Below are 25053 nucleotides of genomic sequence, written 5' to 3' on the forward strand. Positions count from 1 at the left end.
TAATACTACCACACAACACTGCAATAGGTATTTATCTAAATTTTTATGTAAATCAAAATCTAAGGAAAGCTGTCTATAATACGATGCGATAAATAGCTATATAATATTAAGCTTTTGGACAAAAATAAATAGATAGCAAAAAAGAAAATTTATCACGTCATCAAAGGATCTTTTAAGTCGTTGCCTTATGGATGAAGATATTCTTAAAGTTTAAATAAAAGATTAGTTTTAAATATCTATTTTAAGTTTAAAAAAAAATAACTTAACATATTGAAAAAAAGAGTTTTTACACCTTTCTGAAGGATTCTAATTTTCAATAATAATTTATGTGTAGTTTTTCTAAAAATATTTCTAGTATGTACAAAATTATAAAATTTGTGTATTCTGAAAAGATCCGAACCAACTTAACACAATATTTTCCTGTTCAAAAATTCTAAAGTAAGGTATTTTTAAATAGTTTTTGAAAACTTTTTTTAGACCCCTGCATTTGGGCTTAAAGCCTCCATGGGCTAACTCTAACCTAACCAATGTTTACTAAGTTTATGAGGAAAACCACAGTTTTCAATATAATTTACAAAATGTTCAAAAATATTTCTATTCTGTTGTCATATCTCTGTTCCCGACCATTTCTTCTTAACTTATGCAGAATCATATCAAATCAGAGAGAAAAGAATTGAAAATTTAAAAAGCATGTTTTTGCTAAAATTTGAAAACTTTTAAGAAAAAAACAAGGATGACAACATCCATAAGTGTATTTCAAACTGACAGTTTCACAAACACTGGCTGAGGTACATTCTAGTCAGGGATATACAGGGATAAGACAATAGCTGATAAATCAATACATATCAAATAATGATGCACAAGATTACCCTTTCTGCAGATTACAATTAGTGGTTGAAACGTTTGGACACCAACCAATCTAATTTGATAAAAGTCCCTAAAGTTTTTAAGCCAACAAATAAGAAAACAATCTTATTAAACTTTGGGTACTAGTGTAATAAAATAAACAGCCCAATGTCCCCTCCCTCCCTACATTCTAGTAGATATGATTAAAGACTCTGTGAGATAGCATGAGTTCTATAAGGTAAGGTATCTTTGGGTAAAGACAGTTGACAATTAATTGATTTTTTTACCTCCAATTACAATAAACAAAAGCAATCCTTCTGTAGATTAATATTATTATTTTGGAAACTACAACCCATCCTTGTTAAATATGAGTCCTTTAGTTTTCAAGCCAACATCTGGGACAACGCATAGATAAAACTTTGGGAACCAGTAAATGCTAATTTTGGGCTTATATACTTACGTATATATCTGTGTGAAAACAACATATTGGTTGGTATAATAATATTTTGTATCCAGCGTAGGTGTAATAACCAGCTATCCTAGGTAAAAGCAGAGAAAAAATAGTGTTGTTTTATTCGTACAAAATTTTAGATTAAATATTTAAAGTAATGCCTTGGTCGAAAATAGAAACAAATCATTATCATAAATTTTAAGGACTTCAAGAAAAAATGTCAAGCAATCAAATAGCATTTAGCTATAAAGGAGAAGATGTCTTATTTTTTAATTGTTGTAATAATCTAAAGTGCTTTTCTCTATCTTCATTTCATTTTTATTTTGTACAATTGTATAAACCTTTTTTATCTAAACGCCGCGCCAGTCCATATCTTTATTTTATTTTTATTTTGTACAATTGTATAAAATCTTTTTTAGCTATACGTCAGTCCACATGAACACCATTACGTTGCCATACACATGTAAAAATATCGTAGGAGGAAAAACATGCCAGGAATCTTAAAGGATAAGACAATGGCCGATAAATTGATATACATCCCAATTGATGATGCACAATTAGTGGTTGTTGAAAGGTTTGGACACTCAACTTATTGAACCTACCAATCAAAGTTCAATAAAAGCCAACAAATAAGAAAACTTTATTATAAAAGTTTGTTTGCTAGTTTAATAATTATCCCAATGTCCCCTTCCTCCCTGAAAACATGCAAACTAAAGAAATTCTTTTCTCTATTAAGTATTTTTTAAAGTGAAGCTCTTTTGTAAAAAAGGCCATCAGTATTTAAAGGAAATATCTTGTAATTAAAGTATGCATGTTTGTATGGTTCTTTTAATTTCAAACTTGGCTTTTATGAATTGTTGATTAATAGAAAAGGCTAGACGAGAATATATGAACTAATCTACAATACTTTCTTCCTCCCAATATTTACAACCTACCAAGAAAAAAGAATTTCTTACAACGCTTTACTTTATCGGATTTTTATCTTCTTTATCTTATCTTGACAATTCATTCCAATTAAAATTGAAAATATGTGAAAATATTTTCTCAATCCAAGGAAGGCTCGTCTTGTATAGGAAAACCCCTCCGAAAAAAGTTATTATTTGAAAAATTCAGATATTTTTTTTATTTGATATAATTTTACCTTATAAACAAAATGCAATAAAGATTTTAAATTGACACAATGCTTTTATTCAAAATAATTATAATATGCAATATGCATATCAAAGATTCTTTTTAATATTTTTATTATAATGACAAGGGCCCGTTTAGTACGCATAAAAGGGGATAAGATATTTATTGAAGAAGGAGGGAGGGTTAAATCCTTATTATGGGCCTATAACAGTAACACCTGTTCGGTCTCCTCCCCCCTAATACTCCCCCCCCCCCACATAATATTTCTTTCTTTTTAAATACCCCATTTTGTCTTTCTATTCTTCAGGAAGGTTTGAGTCAGAGTCTTTCATGAACCTAGTAAAAGTGTCTGACTCTGATTATGACGTAAAAAAATTAGCCAATGAGAGGCCACTATAAAATTTACCATTGGTCAATTAAAGTGTATAATGGCCTCTCATTGGCTATTTTTTTACGTCATAATCAGAGTCAGACACTTTTACTAGCTTCTCTTTCATTGTATTATTTATTACCAGCGGCTATGCCCCTAGACGCCTCTTTATAACTTTATGGGAGGGGGATAGTTTTCCCCCCTCTTTCAATTGAAATTCTAAAAGTATAAAAAAAAATTTAAGGAGGGTCTTTTTTCAAGGGGTCATATCTTTTGGGAGGGTGGTGGTACCCTTCCCAAAATAGTTATAAACCTTCCTAGGACCTATCAGAAACTACCCTGTAAAGAAGAACCATATCGGTTCAGTGGTTAGTGAGATCCTTTGTTACGCACAGACAGAGATCATGTTAATTAATTGTTACTTTGTCCCTAGCCTTTAGTCATATGTCTTTCAGAAGCTCACTGGTCTAAAATCCTCCCCCACCTAATAAAATAATATGAAAATCTAAAACTCCATAGATAAAAACCTTCTTGCTAGTTAAAACTGTTCAAGATGTTATGTGTAGAATAGAAGGGCGGGCAAATAAATATTTCTTGGCCAAATTATCAAAACTGCTAAAACATTTTTAGGTACATATTTCTTTAAATTTAAGCAACATAAAATGTAAAAATGAGTAATTTATTAATATTAACTGTCAAATGAACAGTTTTTATTTTCGAATTTTCAAGACATAAATCAAGCTTATCACATATTTGATCTTTTATTTTTAGCTAATTTCATTTTTTGTATTATTGTATGAGTAATACGTCGACGGACAACTTTACGTTTATGGGTAGCTCTTGAGAGGGGGGTAGAAAATCCCTCTTTTAGCTATATTTCTCCGTGAAAATGCCTCCCCACCCCCCTGATACAATAACAAATTGTCCCATCCCGAACTATACGAGCTTTGGGGTGATGTTGTGAGCAGAGCAGAAATGTTGTTGTTCAATCTTACACCCATTTCACCTCCTTTACCCCCCTTCCTTTCGTAAACCCCATGCAAAGATAAAGATAGAGTTTAACTTAAAGTCAAGAAAATAAAACATTATGATAACCTGTTTTACCCCATCCCTTATCCTCTACCCCACTTTTGCTTTCATTACAAAATTCTTCCATCCTAACTTAACAACGCTACTCAATACTGTGGCTCACCAAATTTACACATAAGGTGACGTTAACATGGGAAATACATATAATTAATTATGAAAATAATATATCCAAGTGCGTCTGTCGATAAAAAGAGAAAGACACAATAAATCATTTAGCTCTTTATTTTTAATTTTTTAAGTTTAAAAATATTGTACTCGGCTATTCCTTGGCCGATTTAGGCTTTTAATCATATCCTGGCCGAGACAAATTTAGACCGTTGACTAATCAAAAATCGGTTCAGTTAGAGGGATACCCAACGTCTCAATTTATTGCTACCAAAAGTCTTATAACTACGTTGCAATTATATAAAAACCCGTAAATTGAGTTTAATCAAAGGAGTATACTACATATTTCAATCACGCCCCCATCCCGTGATACAGCGTGGAATTAATTTGTCATCGACCAAGATAAAACGGGACGGTACATCTTTTCAAGCAGTGTCTCTAAAAGGACAGTATGTTTTAAACTTTTTTTTATGTACTTATGTATGTGAGTTTTTGTACCAAAAACCTTATAATTACAATCATTGCTGTGTTTTAACCATATATCATCAAAATTTCATATGTACAGTTCTTTGAAATAATAAATAAGTTCTTAATTCAGGCAGTGTAAGGCGGCATGGTACTTCATTCATGCAGTCATCAGCACGGGCTCAGGCGTTACGGTACGTCAAAGACGGCTGTTCTTGGGTGAACGGTACAGTACATGCATCAACAGCCCAGCTTGCCTTTAGTAAGCTATGCACTGTGCAGGCAGGCCCAACTACTCTACACACACAGTGAAGGGAAAGGAGATTTTATAATGTGACTTAACTTGTTGTAATGTAAACCCACAGCAGAGAGAGATCACGCACACACACACACAAGCTCAAGTGACCACATATAGCAGCAGCTGAGCCCATATGTTTAGAATTTTTTACCTTCTTGTGTATGACGTAATTATTATAGGGTTAAGGAAAGTCCCAACCACTAAAAATTATGAAAAATTAGTGTATAATGCTTTTGTGATTATGAACAATATATTTATTTATATACAAAATTAGAAGAGAAATATTAAAAATGTGTGTTGTTAAGTTTAGTGAATCTACCTTGCAGTGAAATTGTGATTATTAAGACTTTATTTTACTTTTAAATTAAAATACTAGTTATATGAGTAAAATTTAATCATTGTTATTAAAAATGTATTTAGGAATGTACCCCCAGATCAAATTTCTTCAATTTTGTAATAGGATAAACGTAATTATGAGTTTATATTAGGTTAGGTTAAGTGAAGGTTCGAAAGGCCCCTCAAAGAGAGTACCACTACCCATGTGGGGAGAGTTTGGGCCAAGAATTAAACTGACATACAGATCGGCACCGGTCAACCTTCTTTTTTATATTGGAATTGTTATCTTATTTTTAAAACAAAAAGATTATATAAAGTTATTCGTCCAATGCCATTTCCATCCATGCACCAGGCCAATGTTATTTCTGCCTTTTTAGGGGCTTTGGAAATAAAATGGGAAGGTATAAAACAGCCTAAAACCATCCCTAAGTTTAAAATTAGAATGATAAAGCCTAAAATCACAGAAAAAGCTATTACAAAGCTTCCATTAGTTCATTGGTTAGCAAAATTTTTATGGACAATCAAACCAAAATAGGATTTAATCATTCTTTGTTTTTCAGAATAAGAATAAATCAGAAGTGACACCTGTCATAATTAGACTGAATAAACTGTAAACCTTAGTACAAAGTGACTAGAAGTGAAATATTAGTGTGAAAATTACTCGCTAGATGGCACCGTTGGGACGGGATCCGGGCGGAATGAACATGAACCTAGGTGCGTGTGTGTCTTCATACTAAAAACTGAGACAAATATGCTCATAGGTAGTGAAGTATATAGAACGAGGGTTATAGCCCCTAGAGGTAACCCTTTCATTTTTTATTTTAGTTTCAAAAGAAAAAGTAAAATAAATATTTAGGTACTTTTTGGGGGGAAGTGGGTTAATTTTTTGAATACCCTCCCCTTAATAGTTAAAAACCTTCCCTGGGCCATAAAGAAGCTTTACTGTAAAGGAGAAGCATATCTATTCAGCGGTTAGGGAGATTCTTTGCTACAGACAAAAAAGCTTACTACTTTATAAAATGGAATTTAATAATATCATAGATAAAAAAGAACATAAAACGAACTGTTTCTCAACGTTGTATCCAGGATCAGAGAATAATAATTTAAGCAATATAAGTAAGAAGTCACCTGAAATTCACAGACGTTATAAAGAAGGTTCAAGCACATATTAGATTAATCTTTCTCTCAAATAGATATGCATAAAAATTGAACCTAGTAATAGTGTCTAACTTTTTTTCTTTGTGACGTAACAAAAATCGAAGGATGAGAGGGGAGGTGGGAAAGGAAACCCCTAAAAAAGAGATGGATTTTTGTTACGTCACAGAGATAAAAAGTTAGACACTATTACTAGGTTCATAAAAATTGTATCTTATCATAGCTAATAAGTATACTTAACTTTTACTTCATTCCACATATTAGGTATTTTCAATATTTCTTCTGTTTAACAGTATGAAGACACCGTTTTAACGTTAATTAGACACGGCGGTTTGTGCTCGCTGTGATAACGGGTTCCAGCCGAAAGCCAAGATTGTCAACAGTAACGGAGAGCTATATCATTCACAGGAAAAATACCGTGGATTTTTTGGACCATAACTTTTATATAAGTTTCTTTATTAGCCAACTAGCGGCTACGCACCTTCTAGGGGCACTTCTAGTGGTTCGGGGTTGAATTCTTCCCCCTCCCATTTTTTATTTTAGTTCATAGGGAAAAATAAATCCCCACCCCCTCTAAAAAAAAATAGTTATAAACCTTCCCCGGACCTATATGGGAAGCTACATTGTAAAGGAGGGCTACACACATACACTAAAACAGACAGAGATCCTCTTACTTTTATATAATGAATGTCAAAGCTTCTTAATATGTTTCAATCCTAGGAGCCAGTTCTATAAAAATCTATAGCAAAATTACCTATAGATTAAAAGTCCTTAGAGACTTGAGATGTAGCCACTATGTGATATTAAGTAAAGCACAAAATTTTCTAAAAAATCTTCCAAACTAAAATATGAAAAAATCCACGAAATTTTATTTGTAGTGTTTCGTATGTGCCCAATGTTTTCGCCCTTTCCCAGATGGAATCTTCTATGAGTTTGAGGGAAGAAAATATTGTGAACATGACTTCCATGTTCTTTTTGCTCCATGCTGTCAAAAGTGTGGAGAGTTTATCGTTGGTAGGGTCATCAAGGTAAGGAATATATAGATTGCAAAATAAAAAATTACATAGATTTAGAAAAAGATAAGTTATACCGGATGGTTTTATATTTGAATCACAAATGAATCTCACAATAACGTATTTTTTATGTTGGGTTTAGTTCAGTAATGGTTAAAAGAGCCCCGCAGAAATAATGTCCCATAAGGATCAAAAATAGATAAATATGATGAGGAGGAGGGGGGGGGGGGGATAAAAAAGGATTGAGTGAATGTACATGTAAAAATTTTTGATGAATTTTGCGGCCAATTTTAAGTCTAATTTTAACAGTCTTCAACTGCATGTATTTTTCTTAGCAATCAAAGCCGCTAAAAAAACATGAAACTGCAGCCGTAACCTTTCATTTCTTTATTCTCAAAACGCAACCGAGCCACAGCTTTGTTGCCTAAAACGAATTTGCGGCTGCCAGGTCCTGTTTAAGATACCAGGGATCTAAAGGGATAAGAAAATGGCCGATATATTGATGTACATCCCCAATGAAGATACACAAAATTACCACCTCTGTAGGTTAAAATTAGTGATTGAAACGTTTTGATACTCAACTTTGAAATTCAAAATTCAAAAAAGTTGTTAGGCCATCGAATAAGAAAACGTTGTTATGAAACTTTGGGGACTAGAGTAATAAATAGCTCAATATCCCCTCCCTTCCTGTGAAGATCCACACACATATAAGCCAAGCAAAGCATAAATTATTGTATCATGAGTTATCAGATTACTTAAAGTAAACATATATACTTGATTTATTACCTAACACTACTTACAATTTTTATATATAAGATATTTTAAAATTTATTTAAGCTCTTAATTATGATTTTAAGAAGGTATCTGTAATTTAGTTTTTGACAGTGCAAGTTTTTTAGGGGTTCTGGTAAGATCTAGTATATTTAACTTTTATTTTAAAAATAAGAAATAAAAAAAATGAGTGGTTGGATTTTTCTCTTGTGAGAATTGAGATAACCTATCCCAAAAAAATAAGTAATGTTCCCTAGATCTATGTTGATGAATAAATCTAATTTTTAAAACAATAATTAAACTTAACAAGGTTTGCAAATTGAAACAACATAGTGCAAAAAGCAAATGACCATTTTTGGACTTGTAATAGGATTTTCAATAGACAGGAAATTTAGAACAATCAAAACTCTTTTATTATATTATACAAATGTTCAAAATATTTTTAATACGGCTGTGATACCAGAAATGAGATAAAAATGAAAAAAATAAGTTTTTTTATTGTTTTTTAGACAAACATAAAGTACAAAAATATGAAATAACAATATTTTATCAAATAGCAATAAATAACTTTGAAAAGTTAATAAATATTTTGTATAATATATGATTTAATATTTAATATATGAAGGAAAAAAATATCTTGACATGCAATGAATTCCTCAGTTAAAAATCTTGCAAAAATGTTGAAGGCAACTCTAATTGCAAACTCTATTAATCTGCAATAAATGTAGTGTAACTGCAGTCTTTTTATGTTTGTATAATTAATTTTCATGTTTTCTAGAGGACACATGTATAATAGACATGACACAAATGAAAACAAGGATAGAGTATTCCATAACAATTAACTTGATGGTTATGACTTTTAATTTTGGAAAGTAGCTATTTCAAGTTTCATCTAACGATTTACTATTATTTTCCAATGATTATAATGGTTCAAAATCTGCCATTCAAAAACCAGTTAATAGTACAAATATCAGGGCGGGAGGGGATATTGTGCTGTTTAGTACACTAGTCCCCAAAGTATTATAATAACGTTTTCTAATTCGTTGGCTTAACAACTTTGGGGACTTTTATTGAATTTGGATTGGTTATTTCTGTAATTTGAGTGTCCAAACGTTTCAACGACTAATTGTAATCTACATAGGAACAATTTTTTGTATCATCATTGTACCTGTACGTCAATTTATCAGTTATTGTCTTATCCCTTTAGATCCCTGCAATAATAGACTCTAACTCAAACCTTCTTCTGACAAATATGAAGAAACCTAAGCATTACAGAATAAGAACACAGAAACAAAAATGTTAAAAAAATGAGTTAAATCTACACTAACACAGCTGCATTTTCCTGTGAAACAGAGCATGAGACATAAATCCTGCTTTGTTACAACAGGAAAAATGACGTCATACTGGCCTGTCATTGGTTAATTAAAATGTATACTGGCCTGCACTTGGTAATTTAGTCTGTGAATTGGCCTATCATTGGTTAATTATATTGTATGACGTCATTTTTTTATAGGCACTATAGAGAGCTTCTTTGTCTTTGTTACAACAAGAATGATATCATTAATAATGGAGGAGCTTAATAAATCAGAAGTTCGATCAAACAAGCATTGAAATTATAGAGTGTCGGTATTTGAACTTTTGAAGCAGCAGAGATTCATTAAGATATCTAACCAAATGAATATTCATATGTTTTTGCAATATTGCCTGAATGAAGATATCAGAATAAACATAAAAAGTAAGATGTTAGGTACCAATAAAAGCTTACAACTCAACATGTTAAAATTGACGTACAACCGATCTAACCGATCTGAAATTATAGAGTTTTAAAGTTGTAAGATATTTATAAGGAAATAATTATGTAAAGTTTGAAATTTTTATGACGAGTTTTTTGAGTACCACTTTCATGGATGCTGTCATCCTTGTTAAAGACATTGACTTATTCTTTGAACTATACCAGTAATATCTAAAACTGAAAAGATGAGTGAATTTTTTTTGCCAAAATTTGTGCAAAATATAAAATTTGTGAAGGAAAAAAAATGTGCAATGCTAAACATGAACATGTTATTGTAAATGTTTATGCAAAATAAAAAATATTTTATTGGAGCAAAATAAAAGGCTAAAATTTTTATGTCTTTTGTTATCAAAAGACAAAAATTCTCTATATATTTAATGACATACAAACATCCTATTACTATTATTAAAATAAAAAGAAATTAAGCTAGTAAAAATATATTTCTAGTATGGCGTCTAAACCGATCAATATTCGCTGGATTAGAACCGGTTCTTAGCCATACTGAAAAATCATGTATAGCATACAGACTATTTTCAATTCATATTAAAATAAAAATCATAAATTTAATATCAGTTTTGTTAGCCTGAGTCTTTGGCCCCTCGGGTCTAACAAAACTCGTTTAAATCTTATTTTTTAAATTTTAATATCCGATGAAAGCTGTCTTTACTACGATGCTATAAATAACTATTTTAACATTTTGTGGTAACAATTTTATTGTTGAGTTCACCCACATAAAAATTCTTTTGCTGCAACATTTTTAGATCTTGGAGATTTTCTAGAATAATAGATGTGTAATGATAAAACAGGACAAACTAGGATTAATTTTAAAGTATAAAGATATAAGTCAAATAACGCATTGCATTCAATACCCTCAAAACATGAAATTATAAACTATCAATGGATAAAGAATACATGGATATATTGACAGGGGAAAATTTGTCGTCAATTTATGTATCTAGGATTGAGGGTATCGTTATTTTATCCAACTGTGAGAATTACTTTATTAGAGTACATAAAAATTTAGTGCAACATCCAAGTAATAATATTTCGATTTAACTAACCTATACTAGATTTTTTATTAGATCTAATACATAACTAGCACATAAATACATCAAACTACTTTAATATATAGGAAATAGCAATTTAAATTCGCAATAATTTGGCAAAAAAAATAATTTAAATATTATTTGCATTTATTTAGCTGGTTATAGATTCTAAAGCATCATATAATATTTGTATTCTCATTTAAAGGAACTAATAGCTAAACAATACAAAAATGTTTAAAGGCACTGACAAGTAATGAAACTGTGTATACAATATAAAAACTAATAAGTTGATTATAGAGAAGCTATAGCTCCTAAATCATTATCTAATGGCTATCTACAAATATTTATTCAATGGCATTTATAAATAAAGGAACATATATCTTATTACAAAATAAACTCATTACAAAATCATGCATGCATGTATGTCATATATGTACGTGTGTATATCCAAGGTGCGGCAGCCGCATAAGCAGCATTCTGCAGCCGTTTTTAAAAGTAAACTGCAGCAGCCGGGCGAATTTTAGCAAAAATAGCTGTTTTAATTGTGTAAGTTAATCATATGCAGAAAAAAGCCTTTTATAGTGCCTATAAAAAATGACGTCATATTGCCCTACCATTGGTCAATTAAAATGTACTCCGGCCTGCCATTGGTAATTTAATTTATGAATTGACCTATCATTGGTCATTTGAATTGTATGACGTAATTTTTTTATAGGCTATATAAAGAGCTTCGCAAAGCAACACTTTTTTTGGACATTTTAAAGCTTCAAAGGCCAATTAGATGCTATAAGCAGCTTTTAACTTTTTAAAGTTTGCATTAATTCTAAGCCGGCTACCAGACCCATTCTGTGGCGTGAGAAATTGATTTTAAAATCTTTGGTGTTGTCTTTTTTTAGATAATTTCTTTTTTATGCATTGAAAAATACTATACAAATAAATAGTACAATTATCATTTATTGTCAAAATAAAACTACAATAAAAGTCCTTATCTTTAAAACATTGACATTTTTATGTCATAAAGCAAATAAAGAAACAAAATTTTTAGTAGTTTTTTCCTGTCAAACTTTCAAAAACATCTTTAATTCTTGGAATTGATAGCATCTTACTCTGATATTGTAACTTGTACCTTAGAATTACACCTTACCTCATAATTCTTAAAAAACATGACTTTGACAAATAGAAAATTTGGATGGGACATGCATTGTACACTTAAGGCTAAAATTTTAAAAAATTGAATAAAATATTCTAGCTTAAAAAAATTTCTAGTAAAAATAATTTTATTTATATTTTTAATTCAGAAAATTAAAGATCTTTAAATTAAAATTTTATTGCTTTGTTTTCATTTATCAAGAAAAAAAAAACATTCAAATCCCTGAGAATAAGGTTATATGTAGATTAAAATATTAAAAGTAATGTTAGAAAGTATCTGTAAAAAGAACCTCGTAAAAGTGTCGAACTATGACGTCAGAAAAAAATAACAATTAACCAATGAGAAGCCAGTATTCACTGTAATTGACCAATGGTAAAATATATAGCGATCTCTCATTGGTTAATTGTTAATTTTTTCTGACGTCATAGTCAGACACTATTACTGGGTTCCTGTAAAAAGATTATAATTTATTTTAAAGAGTATGGAGCAGCTTAAATTAAAAAATGACGTCATGCAATACAAATGACCAATGATAGGCCAATATACATTTTTACTGGCCAATAGTAAAATGTATACTGGCCTATTATTGGTCATTTGTATTGTATGACGTTATTTTTTAAAAGCCCTATAAATTGCTTCAATGTATAATTCATTCCAATAACCTTTAATTTGTAGTTTCAAAATGTTCATTTAAAAATAACTTGAAATAGATTTAAAGATAAGCTTAGCACCCAAAACCTCGAAACTGCACCCTTCTCCAAACAGTTGTTTGTTTATTTTGGCCTTGTTTTAAACTCAAATTTTATGTGCTTTCAATTCTGTTAGAAAAATTAGAAATTCAGATTAGCCTTATGTAGTCAAAATCCTCTGAAAATTTTTATTTGATGCAAATTTCCTGATGAAAATAAACTTTAGTATCTAATATATGTAGAATTTAGAAATTTACTTATTTTAAAAGGTGTTATAAATCAGCAAACCTTCTTTCCCCAATTATTAAAAGCGAAGCTTTTCTATAATTAGGGTCGGTCCGTCCGTCCGTACGTCCGTACGTCCGTACGTCCGTACGTCCGTAACGGATAGCTTTTTTCGTTAATTTAGACATGTTAGAATTGTCCTATCGATTTCAAATTTTGCATGGTGATTCCTTTAGTAGTTAGGTACGATTTAGAAAGCGTAGCAACTCTATAATCATTACCAAAATGTCCGTACGTCCATTTTAAACATGTTGATTTTTTAACTTTTTTAAATAGCTTTTTTCGTTAATTTAGGCATGTTATAATTGTCCTATCGATTTAAAATTTTGCATGGTGATTCCTGTAATAGTTAGGTACGATTTAGAAAGCGTAGCAACTCTATAATCATTACCAAAATGTCCGTACGTCCATTTTAAACATGTTGATTTTTTTACTTTTTTAAATAGCTTTTTTCGTTAATTTAGGCATGTTATAATTGTCCTATCGATTTCAAATTTTGCATGGCGATTCCTGTAATAGTTAGGTACGAGTTAGAAAGCGTAGCAACTCTATAATCATTACCAGAATGTCCGTACGTCCATTTTAAACATGTTGATTTTTTTTACATTTTTAACAACAAATTTGTATGTGACCTAATTATCTGATTGGTCTGATTTTTGGTATACTGATTCCTAGGATAACAAAGTACAATATTAAAAGCGAAGCAACTCTATAATCAAGTCCTAAAAATGTAAGTATGTCCATAATCATTGTCCTGTATCAAGCAGTTTTTCAACAAATTTACTTACAATTTTGCTTTGATTCTTATACATTCGCATTTTGATTATTCAGTTCTGACATTATACAAGTCTTAATGTCCGTTTGTCCTTCCATTTCAGAGCTTCGCTTTTATGGATGTTGTCATCCTTGTTTACTATCAACTAGTAGTATAATTATACAGACAAAGAAGCAGGCAGGAAGGATTAATTTAATGTTCATTCATTGTTCTATACCTGTATCTCTTAGATAACATTTTACCAATTTTTATTAATTTGCCAGGCCAAAGTTATATAGAAGCTATTTACTTTAGAGGCCTTTAGGGGCAGGAAAGGAGAAGAGTGGAAGTCGATCCTCTAATTTTAATTTTAAAACAATTAGTAAATTTTTCTAGGAGTGATTTCTGTTGGGAGGTAACCTTACCCAAAATATTTTTAAAATTTCCTTGAATCTATCAGAAGCTTCACTGTAAAGAGAACATATTGGTTACACAGAGATAGATACTTACAGATAGACAGATATCTTGTTAATTTTTACATAACTATACAGTTTGCAGAGCACACCGTGAAGAAAGAAAAACTAATGATTTGCCCAAAAATTTAAAAGTTTATTTCATGCCTAATATAATTTAGTAGCTTGTTATTTTTTTTTTTCAGTATGGCTTTGAAACCGATTAATATCCGGTGGATAAGAACCGGTTCTCAGCCAGACTGAATAATCATTTATCATTTATCATGTATCATGCATCATGCATCATGTATTATATCCAGTTTTCTACGAATATAAAAATATACAATCATAATATTAAAACCAGTTTTAATCTTATAATTGTACATTTTTTATCCGCGGAAAACTGTTTATAATACGATGCAATAAATAACTATACCTTCTTTCAACCTTCCTTCTATTTTCTTATTTTAAACATAATGAAGAGCAAAAGTCTCTTTTTAAAACTTGAAAATAAAAAAGAAAATTTTGAGAAATTGTGATTTTTAGAACAAAAGAGGTCTTGTAATTGTTCATTTAAAAAATCAAATGATTTTTGACTGCTTAAAATTACTTTCAGAATTGCAATTCTTTTATTAAGTACACTTATGCCTTATGTAGTTCACAAATTATAAAATATTAAAACTTATCTCAGAAAAATAGAAAAAATAAATTTTAGGATGTTAATAATAATTTATTAGATAAAACTTATTTTTAGATTTTCAACATTTTTTTTCTGTTTGAATTCTTGACTCTGTCGATAAACAAGAAGGATTAAATGATATGGTGTAGCCTACTTATATAAGTAGTGATGAACTTACGGACATTCCTTTGTTTTTAGAGTAGCTACGACAATAAAAGGTTATTAGGTATCCTAAAAAGCAAAAATGACATAAATAATTTTCTTAACCCTATAGAACTAACAGACTGTCAGTCGGACAAAAATAAGACTTACAACTTTTATAGATATCAGTACATGATGTACAAGTCATTGAAATGATATTTTTGCATTCACAATTTGTTAGTTGTATTTTTGAAAGCGTCACTTCAGGGAAAGTTAAAATAATTACTGTATGGAAAGTTAAATATATTTTTCTACATGGAAAAAGGATATAATTCTATAGTGTCATTATAAGAACAGCATTAAATGGTATATTAACATACCTAGAAGTTTTATTTAATGTAAGTGTAGTTTTAAAGAGGTAAAATATTGAGATAGATTCAATCTAATTTAAATAAGGACAGTATACAATCATTTTAGATTTTTTCTCAAACAGTTCTAACATCCCTGCAGTTTACCTACACTTAAGTTTTAGAAGGTCAAATACAACTTTAACAATTTTAATTGATATTTTAAAGTTTTTCATTTATTTTCAAATCATATAAGCGGGGGAAAAATTCTAATTTCAATTTACTTATATGCTTTTTTTTTAAATTTCTTTTCCTAAATTTTGTAAAATTTAGATTCATTTGGTTATATAATATCAGATATTACCAAGCACATTAAAAAGTAACTTTATCCTAATTTTTTAACACAAAACGACAGTAAATTGTTCAGATTTTAGGAAATAATATTTCCTTTAATTTTTGGACATTCAAATGAAATACGTCAAACTGTACAAAAGTGTTATTTTTCCGCTCTTGTGTAAAATTTTTTTTAAGCATGACAGGAATGTCCGCTTGAAAATAAATTTTCCTCAAAAAGTCTGTACCTCAGTAATTTGTCTTAACAAAAAAAATTAAAAAAATATACTTTTGCATAAAGTATTTAGGTTTTTGTCTGAAGCTTAATATCCTAATAATTACTGGATTGATTGGGTATTGTATTTTAGGTAAGCCTCACTAGGTTCCGGGTTGGTTTTAGGATATTTCATTTTTAAAGTCTTGAGATGATTTTAAGGTATTTTTCTGCACTTTCCTTCTTCAAATACGGAGCCTCTAGATGCTAAGAGTGCATCCGCTAGTTTATCTTATATAGCAACCGAGAAAATCACCTTTTTACTAAGCGTTTTGGGACAGCCATCTTTAACCTTTTTTTATTTGAAAAGACTGTATGTTTGATTTTATTTCAGGCCATGCAAGCCACCTGGCACGCAGATTGTTTCACATGTGAGATGTGCCACAAAGAGTTAGCTGATCTGGGATTCATTAAAAATCAGGTAAAATTTAATGATTTAAATCCACAATTAGTTAAGTCATTTTATTACTCAACTGAAACGACGACTTTTTTATACAAAAAAAATATGTCGGCATGAGTCGACACTGAGATGGGTTTTTAATAAATGCCGCGTTTTTTCGACAATTTTTTAGACATTGATTGATTGAACGAAGACGATGGGATTTCAACACAAAGTATACAACATAAGAATCCAAAATTTTAAAATTATTATTTTAGCCATTTGTATAATGTCTAATGCAACTTAAATCCGTTTTCGCTGCATATTTATTAATGCATCTTTTTAGAGCTGTGTTAGACATTATATAAATGGCTAAAATAATAATTTAAAATTTTGAATTCTCAAGTTGTACACTCTGTTAAAATCGTACGGGGCATTGATCTTCAAGATGAAATAAGGTCTTCAACACAGTATATAACTTTAGAATTCAAAATTTTAAAATTATTATTTTGGCCATTTGTATAATGTCTAATACAGATCTAAAAAGATGCATTAATAAATATGCAGCGAAAATGGATTTAAGTTGTTCAATCAATCAATGTCCAAAAAATTGTCGAAAAAACGCGGCATTTATTAAAAACCCATCTCTGCTCTGTAATTGCTTGTTTTTGTACTTTATATGTAAATTTATTAACAAAACTAGTAGGGCTGCTTCTAGCGGCTGTATTTTCCTGTAATTGTGTATTTTTTGTTTTGTTTGAGTCTAATCCAAAATGTATACACTGCTTTTACTCTCCTCTACTTATAAATGTTGTCATCCTTCTATTAAGTTAAAAATATTTTTTCAAATATTGAAATTTTTAGAAGGTACGGAAAGTGTCATGTGTGATGTCATAAAAATGCGTCTAAAAAGGAAGGATGAGAGGAGAAGAATGAAACGAAACCCATAAAAAATATGCATTTAGACGTATTTATATGAAGTCACACATGACAGTTTCCGTATCTCCAAATTTTCTTTAATTTTAGGGTCGTGCCTTGTGCCATGAATGCAATGCCCGAGTAAAGGCCGACGGAATGGGCAAATACATGTGCCAAAAGTGCCATAGTTCTATAGATGGAGACCCATTGAGGTTTAGAGGAGAAGTCTATCATCCTTATCATTTTAATTGTACAGGTAATACATATTTATAGATAGATAGTTCCATCTGTCTAAAGTGCCATTTGATTTAATATTTATATAATGCGAATAGATACATGCGCTTAAAGTGTTCATTAGTATGTATATAGTATCTAAGATGTAATTTTCTGTCCTTTATCCTTAGGTTGTGGCGTAGAGTTGACAAGTAGTGTCAGGAAGGTGCAGACTAGACCTGGGTACTTTAATTAACTATCCTTTATCCTTCGGTTGTAGTGTAGAGTTAACAAGTAGTGCCAGGGAGGTGCAGACTAGACCTGGGTACTTTAATTAACTATCCTTTATCCTTAGGTTGTGGAGTAGAGTTGACAAGTAGTGTCAGGAAGGTGCAGACTAGACCTGGGTACTTTAATTAACTATCCTTTATCCTTCGGTTGTAGTGTAGAGTTAACAAGTAGTGCCAGGGAGGTGCAGACTAGACCTGGGTACTTTAATTAACTATCCTTTATCCTTAGGTTGTGGAGTAGAGTTGACAAGTAGTGTCAGGAAGGTGCAGACTAGACCTGGGTACTTTAATTAACTATCCTTTATCCTTAGGTTGTGGAGTAGAGTTGACAAGTAGTGCCATGGAGGTGCGGACTAGACCTGGGTACTTTAATTAACTATCCTTTATCCTTAGGTTGTGGCGTAGAGTTGACAAGTAGTGCCAGGGAGTTGCGGACTAGACCTGGGTACTTTAATTAACTATCCTTTATCCTAAGATTGTGGCGTAGAGTTGACAAGTAGTGCCAGGGAGGTGCGGACTCGAACTGGGTACTTTAATTAACTATCCTTTATCCTTAGGTTGTGGCGTAGAGTTGACAAGTAGTGCCAGGGAGGTGCGGACTCGACCTGGGTACTTTAATTAACTATCCTTTATCCTTAGGTTGTGGTGTAGAGTTGACAAGTAGTGCCAGGGAGGTGCAGACTAGACCTGGGTACTTTAATTAACTATCCTTTATCCTTAGGTTGTGGAGTAGAGTTGACAAGTAGTGCCAGGGAGGTGCAGACTAGACCTGGGTACTTTAATTAACTATCCTTTATCCTTAGGTTGTGGCGTAGAGTTGACAAGTAGTGTCAGGGAGGTGCGGACTCGACCTGGGTACTTTAATTAACTATCCTTTATCCTTAGGTTGTGGAGTAGAGTTGACAAGTAGTGCCAGAGAGGTGCAGACTAGACCTGGGTACTTTAATTAACTATCCTTTATCCTTAGGTTGTGGAGTAGAGTTGACAAGTAGTGCCAGGGAGGTACGGACTCGACCTGGGTACACCGCCAACGAGTTGAACGAGCTGTACTGTCTGAAGTGCCATGACAAGATGGGGATACCCATTTGTGGAGCTTGCAGGAACATTATTCATATCATTATTAAACATTTTAAAATTCAGAAGCATATTTGATGTGTGTGTGTGTGTAACTATTGTTTCTTAGTGCGTGAATGTATTTCGACTGAGAAATTCGAGTTTTCACATGGGGACTTGAACTCGAGCTCTCACCTCCCTAACTCAGTTCGTTACCACTGAGTTACGACGCCAGCCTATTTCATATGGTAGCATAGTAGAAAACTTAGCAGTACAGACAGACGGACAAAGTAAGTTATATGCTACTTTATATAATACTAGCGGCTATACCCCTAGAGGTCTCTAGTGGCACTTTAAATGTTTGTTTTAAATGTTGCGTTAAGGTCTCTACGTAAATTTTAAGAATTTTCGATTTTTTGTGATTTCTCTAGGCAGGGTGGTGGTACCCTCCCAAAAAATAGTTATAAACCTTCCCGGGACCTATGAGAAGCCGATTGGTTGAGCGGTTAGGGAGATCCTTCGGTACAAACACACAGACAGATAGACATCCTGTTACTTTATTATTCTGATGATAATGTTAAACCAAAATCAGGCGACCCATTGAAGAAAGAGTTGTCACTGCTCTGGGTAAACATTGGCATGTCGAACATTTTGTTTGTGCCAAGTGCGAGAAACCTTTCCTGGGTAACAGGTAATAAAGAAAGATAGAATTGTAGATAAATTACAATTTAGAACATAGAAGAAAGATGGGTAGATTGATAGGGAGATAAATTACACATTTTGTTTATTCCATAATAGAAGAATTCCTTTATTGGTATCACATGAGTAGCTGGATGGAGAGAAAGCAGGCAGACAGACACTACAACAACTTTTTTATGTAACAGCATGAAAATAAACATAACAAAACTATTTGTGTCAATATATCATTCTTCAAACTTATCAATAATTCAATGTTTTTTTACTTTTATTCAAATGAAATAGAAGCTGCTCTTTCCTATTATATCTATATAGTTAGGCATTATAAGAGAGAAGGACTGGTAAAGCACTTAGGTTGATATCATATCATATTTCTATCTGTTTTCCTATATTTCTATCTATTTATGTTGATAATTATCTATCATTCTCTTTAGGCATTATGAGAGGAAAGGATTGGCTTATTGTGAGACACATTATCACCAACTATTTGGAAATCTCTGCTACACTTGTAACCAGGTATATTTGATATTTTCAAACTTTTTTACACTTTGAAGACTGTTAAAGATGTCGTCTTTATATTAAAAGTTTTTCAAATTTACAATTTTAACATGTTAAAGACATATTTTTAAAATACTTACATTAATCTTAATTATACTCTTTAACTAATATTTATTCTTGCTTACTCTTAGCATCCAATATTTTACTTCCATCCGGCAATCTTTACAATCTGACTATGTATCTATCTATATTTATAAACTCTGAAGCTTTTTATAGTGCCTAAAAAATAACGTCATATTGGCCTTCCATTGTTCAATTAAAATATATACTGTCCTGACATTGGTAATTTAGTCTGTGTATTGACCTATCATTGGTCATTTGTATTGTATGACGTAATTTTTTTTATAGATACTATAAACAGCTTCGTAAATATTATTTACATATGGTGTCGCAATTTGTCTAATATCACGCAACCTTTAATTCCTACAGGTGATCCAGAGTGACGTGTTCACAGCGCTGAACAAGGCCTGGTGCGTCAACCATTTTGCCTGCAGCTCTTGCGACCAGAAAATGAACTTGAAAACTAAATTTTTTGAGGTAAACCTTGGGCCATAGTTGGTTTGGTAGCACCGCCCCCTGTCGCCCATTTATTTTCCACTTCGGGTGCCACTATGGGAGCTAGGATTGAGATATCGACTTCTAGTCTTGACTACCCTCTCACTAAGGCATCTGACTATAATATACTAGATTGGTGTTCAACTATTAATTATCCATTAATTTGTAGGTTGATCTGAAACCTGTTTGTAAGAAATGTTATGACAGATATCCCAGGTAATCATCAGAAATAGAATTCATTTTCCGGCTTGGCTTCGAAACCGATTAATGTCCGCTTATTTAGAACCGGTTTTAAATTATACTGAAAATAAAGTATTGTATCGTATTATGTTTCATGCGAATACAACATTAAACCAGTTTTGTTAGCCGGTGCCTTTTGCATCTCAGGGCTAACAAAACTTATGTTAATCTTATAACTGTAAATTTTCAAACCGCGGGAAGCTGTTTATAATACGATGTGATAAATAATTTATCTGGAGAAAGATGTGTAAAAAAAATCTAGAAAATAGAATAGGATATTTATTTGTGTGTATATTGATGGATGTGTTGTAAGTTATCTAAATAAATTGACAAACCACTCAACAAGTTTCAATAAAGTATTTGTCTTGGAAAGGCATTTTTTTTTTGTTTGGAGTGTCGGGGTTGTAGATAGGTATATCCTCAATAATATTAAGGTAAATTAAAAAAAAAAAAAAATCAAATTGTAAGATGGGTTAGTCCGAAGCTACTAGCATCAGTAATAAGTAATATTACTGACAGTTTTCTATACTCCATGTAATTTTTATTTCAAAAACAGCTGGCTTTTACATTCTGTTCTGGAAGAAAAAACATGGGATATTTCAATATATAAAACGTCTAATTGTAAAAAAAACTAAAATATATTTGATATTTAATTGGTTGTAATCGTTCATGTTTTTCATTATGTTTATCTGCTTATAAATTCATATAATTTGATCTTACTTTAGGGAGTTGAGATTAAGATTAAAGAAATACCACGAACAAGAAGCCGCCAGAGATTTATCACAATCAACTCAGTAGATAATGGATGTCTCTAGCTCTAAATTGATGTCCTAGACTATATGTTTTTGTTAGATGTCTTTTAAGAAATTAATTGTATATCTTATTCTTCAAATTAGATGTTTATTCTAATCTTTTTACTTAAGTGTCTTACCCATAGTATATTGTATATCTTTCAAACAATTTAAACAGTTTCTATGTTAAAAAATTCTTTACAAATAAGGCAAAATAACTTTTCTAAGAATCTATTTGAATGTGATTTAATATTGTAAAACTAATACAATCTAAAAGTGGCAATTTCCTGTAAATAAATATGTCTGGCCAAAACAAAATTAGAACTTACTCTAAACAGAAATCAAATTTGATATTTTTCTAAAAACAATTTGTAAAACGATACAGTTTTTTTCATTATTTTCATTTTTTTTAACAAAATCTTAAGTAAATACATTTATCTGCCCCGTTCTGTCATTTGTGTTTCATTCAGTACATGGCAAACACGTCCAATTCTAAAACTTAATCTTAGATTTATGTATCTTAGATATAAACAAAGCGTTTGATGAAACCAATAACTTGTCGCCTTTTAAAAACTCCTTCAATTTACAATATTTTATAATATCTTTTAAGTATAACTAAAAACTAGTCAGTTTTCTTATTATAATCCGGCTTTCTGTGAATAACTGCCTTATAAATATTATAATGACTGCACTTAGTTGTCAATAAGCTTATAAAATTCTATATTTTGATATTATTTGTGTAATAAGACTAACTTAAATTACTAAATTATAAAAGTGTTTTCTAAATTAAATAATTATATTAAAATACTCTAAGTATTAATTATTTGGTGCTAATTGTTATTATTCTGCTTCTTAATAGCTGTTGAATCTTTTTTTAAAGAAAAAAATTATCCTAATTATCATATTATGAAAAATGAGAAAGAAAATATTTCAAAGTTGTTAATGTTATTAATTGTTTTTAAAATGTCTTAAAATTGTTTAAAAATCTAATATCAAATGCTAATTAACAATAAATAATTTAAATGATAATAATTTTTTTATTTTTTCATAGTGGTGTTTCGAATGTCCAAACATTTCAACCACTAATTCATGTTATCTACAATAGGGGTAATTTTGTGTATAATTAATTGGGATGGACCTCAATTTATCGGCCTTTTTTCTCCCCCTCTCTCTCTCTCTTTCATTCTCTTTCTTTTGCTGCAAGATTTGAACTTAAAATTAAATTAAATAGTAATTTTTTTCAAAAGTCAACAGCCTTCTTATTTTTTAAAGGAAATACATCAATTAAAAAAAGAACGGCGTTATCCTCTTAGGAATTTTTTTCTTCAATTTTTTTTAATCTTTTGAAATCACAAAATCACTGGAGAAAAATATTTCAGGTGTTTGTTGCTATTACACAGCAAGGCTAAATAAATCAAATTAGAGGATCAATTTTTCTTATTTGAACATCAGCCAGTACAACAGGCAGTTTGGCTGAGTGGTCTAAGGCGCTTGTTTTAGGCACCAGTCCACCAGGGTTGTCTACAGCCATACCATGTTAAAAGCACCAGTTCTTATCTGATCACTGAAATTAAGCAACATTGGGCCAAGTTAGTACTTGAATGGGTGAACACCTGGGAATAATTGGTGTCATAGGCTCAACATTTGGGTTTGTTTTGAGCAGCCAAGGCGTGTGGATTGCTTCTTTTTTTGCTCCCTCAATACAAGGCTTTTCGCCAGGAAATAGCAGCTTTTGCTGCCGGAAAGCAGAAAATATGTTTTTGTGAATATCTAAAGTTTATTTTGATATATTAGTGACAGTGTTTTGTGTACTATTTTTGCAGTATTTACATTTTTATAATTATATATTTAGTTGGTAATCAGCTGTTCATCCCAGCAAATTACACACCTGCCCAAACACTGTTGGTTGTCCAGGTGCGGTTTTGGTTGAAAACCTTTGTACTTGCCTTGGTGGTGTAGTGGTTAGAGGACGGGGGTCTGTTGGCTAGAATTTGGGTCCAATCCCACTAAGTGCAGCTATGAGTAAATTTGGCTTAACTCCTGGCATTTCTTTTTTCATAAGGAAAACTTCAATTGGATTTGACATCAGTGGTATTAAAGGTTACCAATGAGTAAGGATACAAGAGTGGGTCAAGTTTGCTAGAGATGTATTGAAACTGCAAGTCAGGTATATCAATTCTGTTCAAGTCCATCCTGTTGGGCCATATTCTTTTATTGAGTTCTTTGAGGTGGATGGGATAAAAGATGTCTACGATGAAATAAAGGAAGGTGTTTTTTGGCCTAACAAGGGCAAGATATTTCTGTTTTTATGTACAGAAGCGTACACAGAGGTAAAATTGAAAGGTCTGCAGGCAGGGACAGACCTGGATAAAGTCTCTTTGATTATGTCTGATTATGGAGAGATTCTGTCATGTAGAAAGTACAGGGTAAAACGAGCAGGCCAACCTGGTCAGATTGATCTAAGGATATAGAATACTATAACAGCTTTTGGAGAGGGAATTCTGGAGTAAGCAAGAAGTTTAAGACAGTGAAGTTATTCATTGAGAAGTTAATGAGTGTTAATCTAACAACAAGAATTATAAATGATTAGCCCTCAAAGTATGATGTCACAAGCTGTGGTATTTACACAGTTCTTTTTGGACAAAGCATCCTTGATGACTGGATATCTCTGGTATTACTGATGAGCAGATTCCAGCAATAAGATATCAACTTGCTAGCAGGTTACTTCAGAGACCTACATTGCTAGTGGATCAAAGGTCAGTCATGAATGAAGCTGATGATATAGTCACTGGAGATGCTGAGGAAGTTGAAGATAACAATACTGATTATACATGTGTTCAAGACAAGTATTTGCCAGTTGTTCCAATGATAGATTCTTTGAATATCAATAAGGAAGTAGATAAACCAGAATATCCTTCATATGAAACCAGTATCCAATTAGCTAAGGAACTCAATACTCCCTTTCATGGATATGATCTTTCTGGAAGATTGGTTACATTTAATGCCCAGGGAGATTGGAGACATATGCTCTCTGTTACAGAAATTGTAAATCACTTGTCTCAATCTAATCTAAAGGAAGGTAGGGAAATGTTAAGGGAGAAAATATTGAGTGAGCCTGATGTTTCCCTGAGATGGGTATCCCTTTACAAGGACCAAAAGAATGTGAACCAGAACTCAATGTTTAATTTCTGCTTTAATACCTTTGGTAATTTCAAGATAGTAAAGCAAACTAGTCAGCCAGGGTTATTATGTTCATGATCATCGGATCCATGCGGAAGCCTAAAAAACCCAAAAGACTTTTCCTGTCTAAAACAAGGTAATTTCTTCATTTGTAGCTGGGGAGTGTTTTAAAAGCTTTAAGAAACGCAATTTCGAAATTACTCTTGTT

The 25053-nt window shown here is 31.4% G+C and overlaps 1 protein-coding gene and 1 pseudogene across 1 annotated transcript; both read left to right on the forward strand.

Moving 5' to 3' along the window:
* Positions 1 to 4815: 4815 nt before the first annotated feature.
* stck (LIM zinc finger domain containing stck) lies at positions 4816 to 22694 on the forward strand. The gene is made up of 11 exons (XM_080176020.1): positions 4816 to 5805; positions 6569 to 6652; positions 7123 to 7274; positions 16307 to 16393; positions 17378 to 17525; positions 18740 to 18869; positions 19415 to 19516; positions 19956 to 20037; positions 20509 to 20616; positions 20804 to 20850; positions 21600 to 22694. The coding sequence occupies exons 1-11, from the start codon at positions 5760 to 5762 to the stop codon at positions 21670 to 21672; spliced, it is 1059 nt and encodes a 352-aa protein (XP_080032146.1). The 5' UTR covers positions 4816 to 5759; the 3' UTR covers positions 21673 to 22694.
* Positions 22695 to 23184: 490 nt separating this feature from the next.
* LOC145332991 (5S ribosomal RNA) lies at positions 23185 to 23303 on the forward strand (annotated as a pseudogene).
* The last annotated feature ends 1750 nt before the right edge of the window (positions 23304 to 25053 follow it).

The sequence above is a fragment of the Acartia tonsa genome, chromosome 11, assembly GCF_053477335.1.
Source record: "Acartia tonsa isolate MP-2025a chromosome 11, ASM5347733v1, whole genome shotgun sequence".
Lineage (NCBI taxonomy): Eukaryota > Metazoa > Arthropoda > Copepoda > Calanoida > Acartiidae > Acartia > Acartia tonsa.